Source organism: Meriones unguiculatus, chromosome 1, assembly GCF_030254825.1.
Source record: "Meriones unguiculatus strain TT.TT164.6M chromosome 1, Bangor_MerUng_6.1, whole genome shotgun sequence".
Classification (NCBI taxonomy): Eukaryota; Metazoa; Chordata; class Mammalia; order Rodentia; family Muridae; genus Meriones; species Meriones unguiculatus.
In genome coordinates, this window is record NC_083349.1 from 52,538,590 (window position 1) to 52,552,447 (window position 13,858).

At 41.5% G+C, this 13,858-nt stretch overlaps 1 protein-coding gene across 11 annotated transcripts in view; it reads right to left on the minus strand.

Annotated features, from left to right (window-relative positions):
• Cpeb3 (cytoplasmic polyadenylation element binding protein 3) overlaps window positions 1-13,858 on the minus strand; it is a 191,832-nt gene that overhangs the window by 69,306 nt on the left and 108,668 nt on the right. For all 11 annotated transcript variants that reach the window (XM_060388741.1, XM_060388720.1, XM_060388740.1 and 8 more), the window contains one exon: window positions 449-616. In XM_060388741.1, the coding sequence (XP_060244724.1) occupies window positions 449-616 (168 nt within the window). The remainder of the gene's footprint in view (window positions 1-448; window positions 617-13,858) is intronic.

Sequence of the window (13,858 nt, forward strand, 5' to 3'; positions counted from 1 at the left end):
AAGAAATTTATCATATATAAAAAAATAAAAATTAATGAAAAAAAGAAATATATCATAAAGAAGATCTGACAGCTAATATTAACACAGATGAGGACAGTTAGAGGGAAATGAGGCTCTGACTACCTACAACCTTAATGTACTAATTCTAAAAATATTTTTAGCAATGCCCCATCCCCCACAAAGAAAAGGCTAGAGAAACCATGACCTATTTATTGTATTAGTATCCGAGCTGCACTGACCAAGCGAGTCAGTGGTAGGAAGGTTTCTGCAGCACATTCAAAGCCTGTGAAAACTACAGCAGCTTCTTTCTTAAAGTTAGCTTTGTCACAGGTTCATCTACACTTCCAACATGTGTTTACTGATGCTGGCTTGGAGGAGAGTCAGAGTCTGACGACACCATACACAGAAGCTCAGCTCTTGTGAGGCTGTTAATGAGTGTGCATGGTACCTTCATCGATGTCAGGAGGAAGGCCTCCAACAAACACCTTCCTAGAGTAGCGTTCTACTCGTTCCCCATTTTGACATCGAGTGGGAGAACTTAAGCCAGATGACAAGGCCTGATCACCATGGCTGTCATCCAAGAAGGCGTCTTCAAAGGGAAAGAGAGAAGACCGACCTGAAACAAAGCAGCAGTTTCTATAGTCAGCACGGTTTTCTGAGAGAATAATGCTATAATAGAAGTTCATTGTGCCGAGCAAAGCATACAAAACACAACATATCTCGAGGCTTGGCTTTTCCAATAGAAAACTTAACTGAAGATCACCAAGTACAGCCACGTTTACACACAACACTGAAATGACTGAAATAATACCTACGGACAAAATGTCAAAACTGCTTGTTTCCCTTGATAAAAAAAAGGTCACTGTATCATACTCATACAATCCCATCACAGCTACTAGGTATATGCCCTCTGATGAAGAGGCATTCCCATGAGGCCTCCCTTCTGGCTGACGAGCTGCTGGCAGGTGACAGCTGTATGGGGAGGAAGAATTATTTTTCTTTGGGGGATATGTCCACTGGTAGGCGAAGGGACCCGCACCCAAATGAATGTGGGTGGCACTAGTTGGTCTCTTGAGTTACTAGGGAATAAAGCCTATATAAAGTTGTGAGGGGTGTGCGTTGAGAGGCCCGGAGGAGTAGAGGGAGGGATACGATCAAAATAATTTTATACATATATGAAATTCTCTTTTATCATGCTATTAAAGTATATACCCATAAGTTATTTTTTCTTTTCTTCAATCATTTTTGAAAGTACATAGGACAAGCAATATACACACTGCTTCACAGATCTTGATCTGCTGTTGGTGGTGACTCAGGGATTTGGTTGTAAAGGGCGGCCCTGATGACAGAAGCTAATTCTATTTCTTCTAACAGCCAATGACAGTTTTCCTAGTATGCAAAGGTACTCCAGTTTGAAAATAAGCACATGCATAAGCACACTGGGCAGGGTATGTAAATGAAAACAGTAAATCAAGATGTAGTTATATAGTGTGAGTGTGGCTTTGACATATTAACACAACTACTCTAGCCTGTATTTTAAATTGCTCACCAAAAAAAAAAAAAAGCTGAGCATGCTGACATATGGATTTTATCACAGCACTGAGGAAGTCAGAAGCAGGAAGATCTCTGTGAGCTCAAGGCCAGCCTGGTCTACCGGAGCCAGGGCAATAAGTCTCTCAGAAAAACAAACAAACAAGCAAGCAAGCAAACATACAAACAAACCAATAGCAACGACAAAATCCCTATAGAATTATTTTCTTTTTTGGTTTTTTGAGACAAAGTTTTTCTGTGTAGCCCTGGCTATCCTAGAACTCAATATGTAGACCACACTGGCTTCAAATTCAAAGATCTGACTGCTTCTGCCTTCCAAATGCTTGATTAAAGGTGTGAGCCACCATGATTAGCAATTATTTTCAATTTGGCATTTCAAAATAAAGTCCAAACTAAAAAATAATTTTTCTTGTTTCGAGTCTGTGAGTTTCTGGTAAAACTTGCCACTAGTTTCCACTGTCTTGGCACTCCAGTTTGAGAGAAAGGTGGGAAGGAGGCAGGGGAAGAGAGAATAGATAAGGAAGAGGAGAGGGAAGGAGGAGGGAAGAGAGCAGAAGAAAAGGAGGGAGGAAAAGTAAGGAGAAGAAACAGCAGCGGGAAGAAGAAAGGAGGAAAGAAAAGTCCTCTTTAAGATAAACCCACACGCTTTACAGAAACAAGCACACAAAAGTACTATCCAATTGTCTTCATTTCCCTAAAACCCAGGTTCTATGCCATAACAGCCAACAGTCAAAAAAAATGTAAACAGCTTTAGTGAAATGGTGATCACGTGTTATACTAGGAGCAACTCATCGGTATGAGAGGGGCTTTTGAAGCCTGGAGGTAATAAAAGGACTGAGGCGGGGACAGTGAAACAGCAGAGTTTTCACTCATTCTTCCCAGCGTGGCCACGAAGACACAGATGTCTCTCTGTGCCCCCTCTCTCTCCACCCTGGTTGGAACAAACAATAGACAGTAAACTCTCATCCCTTGATGTTTGCTTTGATCACTGGGAGTAAAAGAAACAGATCTGCAGCAACTACAGGCAAAACGAGCTCCCCACAGACATGTTATGACAGCAGCCACGTAACTTGCATGCAGTCCACACTCTAAGCCAGTATCGGACTCATGATCAAGTCGACATTTACCATAGAACGTGTATTCCCACCTAATTCCAACACAATAAATGTGACATGTGCAAAAGACAAAAGAGACAGAAATGAACTGAAAAGGGAGGAAAGCTGCATGTGTCATGCTCTGCCCTACCCTCATGAGAAAGCAAAATGCTGTTCTGCAATAAAGAAACACTAACTCCCAGCATCATCCATAACTAAGATAACAGAAGCCTTTAGCATACAACACTCAGTGGGAAATAATGGAGGAAATATTTATCCCATTTCTAAAAGCACAGAAGTACTTCTGACAGAGGAATCCCTATCAATGAGGACAGGCAAGTACACTGTGACTATGACACAGTCAGTAATGAGAGAAGCCGAGGGATACAGTGGATCCCTCCTGTGGTTGGCAAGAGGGCAATTTTCAGCAGAATTTTGTGGAGTGGGAGTTTGAGGGAAATAACCCAAAACCTTCACATAAACTCCTGATCTTCCACTTAAATCTGCTCCTCTCCAGTTTTCCTTAAATGTTAATACACAGGCCATCTGGAAGATGGCTCAGTGGGTAAAATTCATGCCACACAAATATGGTAATCAAGGTCAGAGCTCCAGCACCCTTCTAAAGGCCTGGTGGACACAATGGACACCTGCAATCCTCGCACTTAGGAGGCAGAGACCGAGGACCCCTAGAGCAAGCTGGTCAGCCAGACTAGCATAATCAGGAGGCTCTGGGCTCAAGTGAGAGGTCCTACCTAAATATGGAAAGTTCAAGGTGAAGAATAACCACGGAAGAAGTTAACAACAACCTCTGACTTCTGTAAATCTGCACACTTGTACACACACAACCACACACATATGGGCATACACACCACACATTACATACACAAGCAAAAAACAAAGGCCTTTTATATATACCCAATTCAATCCAGAAATTTAGTATTTAGCCTTCATATTCAGTCTCTACCCCAACCCCATCTCCCCCATCTCTTCAAATCAACTTCTCACTAAATTCTATCAATTCAAGCTTCAAAATACAATTTTACTGGAAATCCTGTCCACCACTGCTCCTAACACCTTAATCTAAACTACCATCTCACTGCTTGACTTACAGTGTGAGTAGCCATATAAATGCTTTTCTCACTGATTTCTGCCTAGAATTTAACAGTGCTCGAGAGAGAGAGAAAGCTAAAGTAGTGATTTTCCAACATTAATCTGAATATGTAACCACACCCTACATTCCTGACTTCAAAGCTCTCAATGACCTTCCATTGCCTTCTGGATAAAGTATAAAAACATCACTGTGAACTACAAAGTCTCTGCTCGTTTCTTCCCTAAAACCACTCCTTGCTTAATAACCTCTCTAATCACAGAGTTCCTTTGGGTTTCCTGATTATTCCTCCTTGCCACAGGTGCTAAGGACATAAGTGTCCCTGTAACCTATAAGCATTCCTTTCTCCAATCATAGTTAATTCTTTTCTTAAAATTTAGATTTATTTACTTGTATGAGTGTTTTACCTGCACGCGCACTCATATGTGTGTGTGTATGTGTGTGTGTGTGTGTGTGTGTGTGTGTACCATATGTGTGTCTTGGTGCCCACAGAGGCCAGAATATTGCATCAGATCCCTTGAAACTACAGTTACAGATGGTTTGGAGCCACCATGGGGTGCTGGGAACCAACCCAGGTCCTCTGCAAAGCAGCCAGTGCTTTTAACTGCTGAGGCATTCTCCTACTCCTTATTGATCATTAATTCTTGATGTCTCAGCTGCAAAGCCATTTTCTTGTATGGAAACTGCACTGAATCTTTAGATCGGGCACCCTCCTCTCCTATGCTTCTCCCTCCAAACACTTTCTTTCCCCAGTTAAAACCATGGCATTTCTTGGGTTTTATTGAATATATGTTTCCCCATTCTATTACACTGTAATTTCCATTAGGATAGAAACCAAATTAATCTTCACCATTGCATCTTCAAGAGGGACCTAAAACATGTTAAATAAGAGGCAACACCTAAGGAAACAAAACAAAACAAAATGTACAAAGCTCTCCATAGTGGTTTACCCAGTCATCCTAGCACTTGATGAGGAAGAAGGATCATGGGTTCAAGGCTAGCCTGTTTTACATTAGTAAATTCCAGGCCAGCCTGGACTATAGCATGAGACTCTATCTCAAAAACAAAAGAAAATAGTATGTACAAAGACATGCTTGCCTCTGAGCATAGTCACTGAGCTTAAGACAGCTGTCTGAGAACAAGAGAAATGTGACCATCCCCTGGGAAGGTGGAGCCTTAATTATCATTGCTTTCACCTGTGAAAGAATTATCCTCTGTACTGTGCATTATAGAAATTGATTCTCCCCTTCCCAAATGTAATACTTAAAGACAGGGTCTCATACACTCCAGGCTGGCCTCAAACTCTATGTAACTGGGAATGACCTTAAACTCTCTCCCCAACCCCCCTCCCAAGACAGCGTTTCTCTGTTAGCCTGGCTGTCCTGACCTTCAACTCTTAAAAGTTTATTTCTAATATGTATAGGTGTTTTGCCTGCATGTATTCCTGTACACCACATGAGTACCGGATACTCTGAGGGGCCAGAAAAGGGTTTCCAGTCTCCTGGAACTCGAGTTCTAGATGGTTGTGAGTACCCTGCAGATAATGGGAATCTAACCAGGGTCCTCTGGAAGAGTAGTTAGTGTTCTTAACCCTCGAGCCATCTCTTTAGCCTTGACCTTCTGCTCCTCCTGTCCTCACCTCTCAAGTGCTAGAATGCACCTACCATACTTGGTTTGGTTTTCTGTTGTTGTTGTTCATTTGTTTGTTTGTTTGTTTGTAGTCTTGGGGACTGTACCCAGATCTCCGCGTATGCCAGGCAAGCACTCTACTAACTAAGCCACATCCTTTCAAAACCAGCTTTTTATACACGTCTTGGAAACCATTACACTCTCATAAACTCCATTTTTTTTTTTATTTAAAAAATTATTTACTTATGCTGTCTTGCCAGAAATCACTTCTTTAAGTGACCTCTGACTCTACAAGCAAATTGAACCCAGGGAGTAGGGAATGACTTGAGATTTTGAAGAAATCAGTGACTATCCAGACGGGCAATGAGGAAGTCTTCAGCCAGAGCAGTGAAGAAGTGGCAGATATCCGAGCTATTCTTGAACAAATAAAACCTTATTTCTCATGATCAACATAACCACAGCTTCCCCAGAGGAAAATAAAAGCAAGAGTTGTAAAACTCTGGACAATTTTCAAAATCGGTCATGGGGAGTTAAGACACTTCCTAAGGCTTTAAAACCAAGCCTCTGTTTATTAGTAGTATTTAGAGTGCTATAGCCTTAAAAATGAAGGCAGACATGGGAACGAAACTTCAAATAGTGAACAAATAAATGATGTTTCTCTAACGGCAAATCTTAACGAAGAATATGGGTTCCAGAATCCAATCCCCCAATCCACTAATCTGAATTATGGAAGTCAGGCCTCAAAATCTGCACCCCCTCCCAGTGATTCCTTTGCTAAAGTTTAAGAGCCACTGAAAACATATTATTTGTGTGCAGCAGATGGCCACTGAAAGGGATCTGTATGAAGTATATAAACTTTAGAAACATCCATGTTAAGGAAAGCACATCCTCATGATTGGAATATAAAAATCTATAGTCAGCTTTACTGTAACAAGACTGCCTGAAGCCTGATAGGTGGAAAAACAAGATATAGGAAGCACCTGAAAGACAACTTGTGGGTTTGGGGGAGGGTTAAAGGTATGGTTCAGTGGCAGAGAACTTGCTTAGTAAGCATAAGGTCTCAGGTTCAAGATCCAGCAGGAAAAGTAGATTGACAGCTTGGTTTATATAGAGAGCTCCAGGACAGCCAGAATTACACAGACCTGCCTCAAAAAAAAAAAAAAAAAAAAAAAAAAAAGGAAAAGAAAAAAGAAGGCAGGAAGGAAGGAACACTTCTGTGGGCTACAGTGGTCCCACACTCTGACAGACATCTATTTCCCTCTGCTCTAGTCATAAGCTCCTGAAAAACTGTTTACTTAGTTACTTTATTTTTTTATTTTCATTTTTAACTGTTTTATTTTATTATTATTATTATTATTCTTTGGCTGCATCATATATTTCTTATTTTTTTTTTTCATTTTTTTTATTAGTTAGTTTATTCACTTTGTATCCCACCTGTAGCCTCCTCTCCCATCCCCTCCTCCCTATTCTCCTATGCCCCTCCTCCAGTCCAATGTTAGGGGAGGTCCTCCTCCCCTTCCATCTGACCATAGTCTATCAGGTCTCATCAGGACTGGCTTCTTGGTCTTCCTCTGTAGACTGGTAAGGCTGCTGCCCCCTCAGGGGGAGGTGATCAAAGAGCCAGCCACTGAGTCCATGTCAGAGACAGCCCCTGTTCCCATTAAGAGCACCCACTTGGAGACTGAGCTGCCATGGTCTACATCTGTGCAGGGGGTTCTAGGTTATCTCCATGCATGGTCCCTGGATGGGGTATCAGTCTCAGAAAAGACTCTTGTGTCTAAATTTTTTGGTTCTATTGCTCCCCTTGTGGAGCTCCTGTTCCCTCCAGGTCTTTCTATCTCCCCCTTCTTTCATAAGATTCCCTGCGCTCTACCCAAAGTTTGGCTGTAAATCTCAGCATATGTTTTGATACCCTGCTGGGTAGAGTCTTTCAGAGGCCCTCTGTAAAAGGCTCCTGTCCTGTTCTCTGTTTTCTCCCTCTTCCAATGTCCATCTCGTTCATTTGCCTTTCTAAATAAAGATTGAGCATCTTACTCAGGGTCCTCTTTCTTAATTAGCTTCCTTAGGTATACAAATTTTAGTATGATTATCCTATATTAGATGTCTAATATCCACTTATAAGTGAGTATATACCATGTGTGTCTCTCTGCTTCTGGGATACCTCACTCAGGATGATCTTTTCTAGATCCCACCATTTGCCTGCAAATTTCATGATTTCCTTGTTTTTAATTGCTGAGTAGTATTCCACTGTGTAAATGTACCACAATTTCTGTATCCATTCCTCAGCTGAGGGACATATGGGCTGTTTCCAGATTCTGGCTATTACAAATCAAACGGCAGAGAAACACTTAAAGAAATGTTCAACATTCTTAATCACCAGGGAAATTCAAATCAAAACGACCCTGAGATTTCACCTTATACCCATCAGAATGGCCAAGATCAAAAACTCAAGTGACAACACATGCTGGAGAAGATGTGGAGAAAGAGGAACCCTCCTCCACTGCTGGTGGGAATGTAAACTTATACAACCACTTTGGAAATCAATCTGGCGTTTTCTCAGACAAATAGGAATAGCGCTTCCTCAAGACCCAGCTATAATACTCCTAGGCATGTATCCAAAAGATACATGTCAACAAGGACATTTGCTTAACCATGTTCGTAGCAGCTTTATTTGTAATAGCTAAAAGCTGGAAACAACTTAGTTACTTTATAATGTATATGTCTAGGGTCTCTCTGTATTTGTTGTGGTGTGGCTCAGCCCTAGCACATACCTTTAATCCAAAAGCTTTCTGTACACAGGATTAAATGAAGTTGAACCTAGGTCAAAAGGTAGAGCAAGTAACCAGCTGACAGGGATTAAACAGAAAGGAGGAACTTTGAGTTAATGGGTACTTAAGACTGCGTGGAGAAGAAAGGGCTTTTGGCTTTTTCCTTCTGGGAAAAATTAATTCTTCGTGTGGAAGAATGCAATTTTTATCTGTACTCCAGATTGTCTGCTCATGAAAAGGGAATTCAAGTGTGTCACCTGGGCTGTTAGTTAAGTCTCATGGTAGCAGCTGGGAAATGTGGCCCAGATGGAAACATTTCTTGGCCTGCAAAAAAATAGGTTTGGCATTTACCTGAGTCTCAAGAAGAGGAGGTTTATGATAAGGAGAATGCCAAAACATTGTTCCTTGGGTAGACTTAGACACGTGTGTGCAGGTGCCTATGGATCCCAGAAGAGGAAGCTAGATTCCCCTGAAGCTGAAGTCACATGCTGGTGTGGGTGCTGAGAACAGAGCTTCAGGCCTTTGGCTATTAACAGCTATTCTGTCCATGAATTTAGTGCTTTGTTATTGCGCGGTTGACAGATAAGCCAGCAATGCTTTCACACTGTAGACTCTCACCAGGGTAAGTTGGTGCATTAGTATTCTGAACCCTTATGAAGCTATTATCCATGCAGTCATTTGGTTGGCATACATCCACACTTAAAACAAATTGTCCCTGATACTGTTTGGCACATGCATGAAATCCCAGCATGGGAGGCTGAGTAGAAGAACCTCATGTCTGAGGCCACTCTGGCCCTCAGAATATACCCCAGCCTACCAGGACAGCAACATCCTTTCTTAAATGCAAACAACAGTGACTGGACTGGGGATGAGCTAAATGAGAATCCTGTTAAAAACAAAAACAAAAACAAAAAACCCCAAACAAACAAACAAACAAACATTCCTAGGGAAACTGCTACAGTTTTGGTTCCTGGACATGTTATTAGTAATCGAAATCTTAAGAAGCTACACACGAGCTATTCTACAGTCCTGCCTCTCTACCTAGCACACCTCTGAAAGAACACCAAAATGCTTTAAACAGTCCACATTATGTACTAAAAGAATTGTACTCCTAGGTGAAGATAATATAAATCTGAATCAGAACCTCAAGATACTTCCACAGAAAATATGTATACGATACTGCAGCAGAAGGAAAATGAAAGGCTTCTCAACAGCTCTAACTTGGCCACTTGGCTTTCTGCCATATGCTCTGCTTCTGGGATATATTCAGTTACTGTCCAGAACGTAGTGTCTGATCCATGAGTGAATAAATAATGTAGGAAAGTGGCAATGACCTGAAACTAAAAGCCCTGCAGAAGCAAATACCAGGTGACCTGCAAAGTACTATTAGGCAAGAGAAAGCTTCTTCAAGACCTTCCTCGTCAGAAAGCTACTCCCTGCAGCAAATGATAGGGAAGCCAAAGCCAGTGGCCACACTGCACTTCTAAATATGTTCAAGCCAGTTTCTGCTGAAGCCCCTACTATGACCCCAGCTGCTCCAGGGCACCTCCATTCACAGATCCTTTTAGCTCAGTCTTGCAAGCAGCTCAGAAATCAGCTTAGGAATTTAATAAAAATGGATGATGAGAAATGGCTACCTATAAATAAATAGATAGATGGATGAATGAACGTCTCCATGGAAACTGAACTAGTTTCCAGCTTAATCTTAATCTCCACTTTCAACTTTGGAGAGGACAGATCGCCTATCTGGTCTTACTTCATAATGTAAGGACTGATGCAGGCGAAAGGCGTCTACATCTCCAGAGTCCAGACTCTCTTACTGGACACATTTCATTTGTTGGTTTGCTTGGCTTTGTTTTCCCACAGGCCTCACTCTATAGCCCACAGTGGCCTCAAACTCTCGCTCCCCCTGTCCTAGGATCCCCAGTGCTGGGATAACAGGTACATGCCACTACGCCCTGACCAGAAATCTTACGTAACAAAAACAGATTCTACTTTACATTAAAAAGTGGTATAGGCTCAGCCAGGACTATATAGTAAGGTCCTGCCTCAAAAAAAAAAAAATAATAATAACTTGCATGTAAGCTTATGATGACTAAGAAAAGAATCCATTAAGCTATTCCATATTTTTATGCTTGAAAATTTTCATAATTAAAAAAATTAAAAGCCATGCATGATGGTATATGCCAAAAATTCTAACACTCTAGGTAAGATACTGGAGAATCCTAAATTCAAGGCCAGCTAGAACAGGTAGTGAGATCCTTTTTCAACAAACAAAAAAGCCCCAGATGGCTTCTCATCCTTTGTGCTTCACTTTATCACCCTGACCTCTCCCTCACTGAGATAGGTAACCTCCTGCACTTTCCTTCCTAGTACTTACAGACAAATGGAGAGGAGAGAGAGTGGGACAGATAAAGTTTCATGAAGCCCAGGCTGGCCTGGAGTTCACTATATAGCCAAGGCTGTTCTTGAAATCTTAATTCTTTGGCCTCTACCTGACAAGTTCTAGAGTTACAAGCCTACAGCACTGTGATTGGGCATTTTTAAGAAATTGTTTTGCTTTCATTGTGTTTTGTGGCTCACATGTGGAAGTCAGGAGACAATTCAGCGTCGTAGCTAGTTCTCGTTCTCCATCTTTATGTGGAGTCTGGGAATTGTACTTATACAGCAAGTGTCTTTACCCACTGAGCCACCTCACCACTCCCTGCCTTTAATCAAATGGATAAAATTATTTGTCTCATTTATTTATTGTCTCTGTCTGATCTAGAGAAGACTCGAAGCAAAGTGAGAGACCACGTTTGGAGTCTCGCATCGGCCAGGCGTGCGAACACTTAATGAACAGGATGGGTGGGAGGCCCAGAACTCCCTTAGTATTCTTTCTGCTGCTTCTTCCCACAACAATTTTTCACAAAAGTGAAAAATGGGTCATCTGATTCCTCTCCCTCTCCTTTGTGCTCATATTTTCCCATTACTACACTGACCAATAACATTTGGGATAGTATAGTCATAAACATGAAATTAGTCAACCCATGTCTATGCTTCACTCTGGAACCATGTAGCTGTGTCTTTAAATAAACAAGCTCATGGAACCCAATTTGCATTAGCATGAAGCCAGACTTGTACCATAGAATCACCAGCACAGCAGCAAGCCCCTCAGAGGTAGCCTGCCACAGAAAGATGACCGCAACTCAAGAACCCATGTTTGTTTTATTGAACTTTAGAACTTAATTAATTAGGCCATCAATTAAGAGTATATACATGTTTATGGCCTAAATATTTACAACAGTAATTCCATTTACTCTTTGTATTTACTCATTTACACTGTTCAATAGGAACTTTTTCTTGCTGTTGATTTTTCTTGCTGTTCTGTAACTAAGAAATTCTGTTAAACATTAAGAACACTGGTGCAGAGCTGGAGGTACAGCTCAGTGGTAGAACACATGCTGAGCATGCATAAGGACGTAGGTCAGTCAAACACAGCAACATACACACACACACACACACACACGCGCGCGCGCGCGCGCCACTGGCACAGCTGATTTCTTTTCTTGTAGACAAATAATGTCTTCATGAGCCCACCAAATTTATGCTAATGTGAAGCTTAAAATTACAATATCTATTAAATGTGTAAGCAGCAAGTATGGTGGCAGCTGCCTGCAAGCTCAGCTCTGGGAAGACTGAAGGCAGAGCCCTGTCAAACGTGGGAGGAGCCTCTTGGACTGCACAGTGCACACCAGCCTACAGGGCTACAAGGCAGACTTTGTTAAAAAAGGAGGGAAGAAGAAAGGAAGGAAGAGAGAAGAGTGCAAGCAAAGATCTTATGTGGTATTACTTAGCAGGCTAGCTCTCAACAGGATGCAGCCCACATTAAGCTTGTTAGAAGGAAAATATCCCTGAAAGATAAACTTAAGATTTTTTGATGTAACAGACAACCATTGTTTGCAGTAACCAAATAAAAATGGGTATTAATAGAAAAAACTGACTCTTATTTTCCAGTCTTATTCTTTCACGTTTAATTCTCCACCCTACCATTGTTCCCAGGGCTGGGTGTTAAAGCCAGGATCTCATACATGACAGTAAGCTCTGCAAATAAGCTGAAGCTCCACCTAATCTTTCCCTTCTACTCCGGCTCCATTACTAGACTGCTTGGCCTTCAAAGAGCCTAGCTCCAACACTACCATCCAAACCTTTGATTAATATCCAAGTTCTTTCCTGCTCTCATTACTTGAATCATGAAACTCTTTCAAAAGCCTGGCATATTTGTGCCCAGAGGCTCACTTTCTGATTCAAAAGCCATTCATCAAGACCGCATGGACCACTGCATCGCCAGCTTTTCCTCAAGCTGGCTCCACACAACTGAGGGACATGACAGGCTCACCTCCTCACTCTCTTCTTAGCTGAATTACACACTAGAGACTCAGTTTCCAGCTCTACTTCCATTATTCCAAGAGGACCTGAAATTCTCCCTATTCTAGATTTACTAGAAGTTTCCACTGGTATAAGATATTCACAAAACTCAAATCTTTCACACATACTTCCATTACTTCCTATTCTTAAAAGAATTTACCAACATGTATATATAACACAGAATATGAGTTATAGTAAAGTTCTCTTCTTTTTTACTGTGTTTAAAATTTTCATTCATTACTATGGACAGGATGCATGTGGGTGGGGGAGCATGCAGAGAGGACAACTTGGTGAGTCAGTTCTCTCCATCCACCTTTGTGGGTTCTAGGGAGCAAACTCTTATCTCCAAGTTTATATGGCACGTTCTTTGCCTGCTGAGCCATCCCACCTGCCCCTCAAGTTCTAGTCGGTAATTATAAGCACATTGAAGTGATTAATATAGCAGTGCGTTTACTTTTTAGATTTTTTTTTTTGAGCAGGCTAGATATTAGCTCAATCCTCCCAACATGAGTAAACCGCAATGAAGAAGCCTGTCACTTCATCAGAATTACATTATATAGGCTGCAGGAAGAGAATCAGCTAGGAGAACACCTGCTCCATCCCATCTAGCTACATCACTGCATTTAAAGAAAGTGATCTCCCCCTTCTCTCTTACAGTGGAAGACTAAATAAAAAGCATGGAGCAAACATTTTCACCTGCTACCTGTTTCTCCTACCCCACACCCTCATTCCCTACTTCTCTATGGTTAGCACTCTGGAGACTTAAGACAGTGGGAATCAAAATGCAGGCAACACTTAGCACAGCATCTGATACAAAGAAGATTAAGGCATTCAAAATTATTAAAGTCAAAGCTTTCTCTTTTTTTCCTAATTTTTTTATCTACTGTCATTCATTCATTCATTCATTCAGGCCTAATCTTACCATGTAGATTAGACTGGCCTTGAACTAGATCCGCCTGCCTCTGCCTCCCAAGCGCTGGGATTAAAGGCACGTGCCACTAAGCCTAGATTTTTTGGATCTCAAGAAAGGGTCTTGCTGTGGAACTCTGGCTAGCCTGGTACTGGTTATGTACCTCAGTCTAGTCTCAAACATGAGGCAATCCTCCTGCCTCATCCTTCCAAGCATTAGAATTACAGGCTTGTGCCACCATGTCTAGCAAGTAATTTTCAATATTTTATTTTATTCCATTTTTAGAGATAGGAGCTCATGGTACTACTTATGCTGGCCCCAAACTCCTAATTCAGGTGATCCTCAGCCTTCAAAGTGGCCAGGATTATAGGCAGGTACCATTATTTCCAGC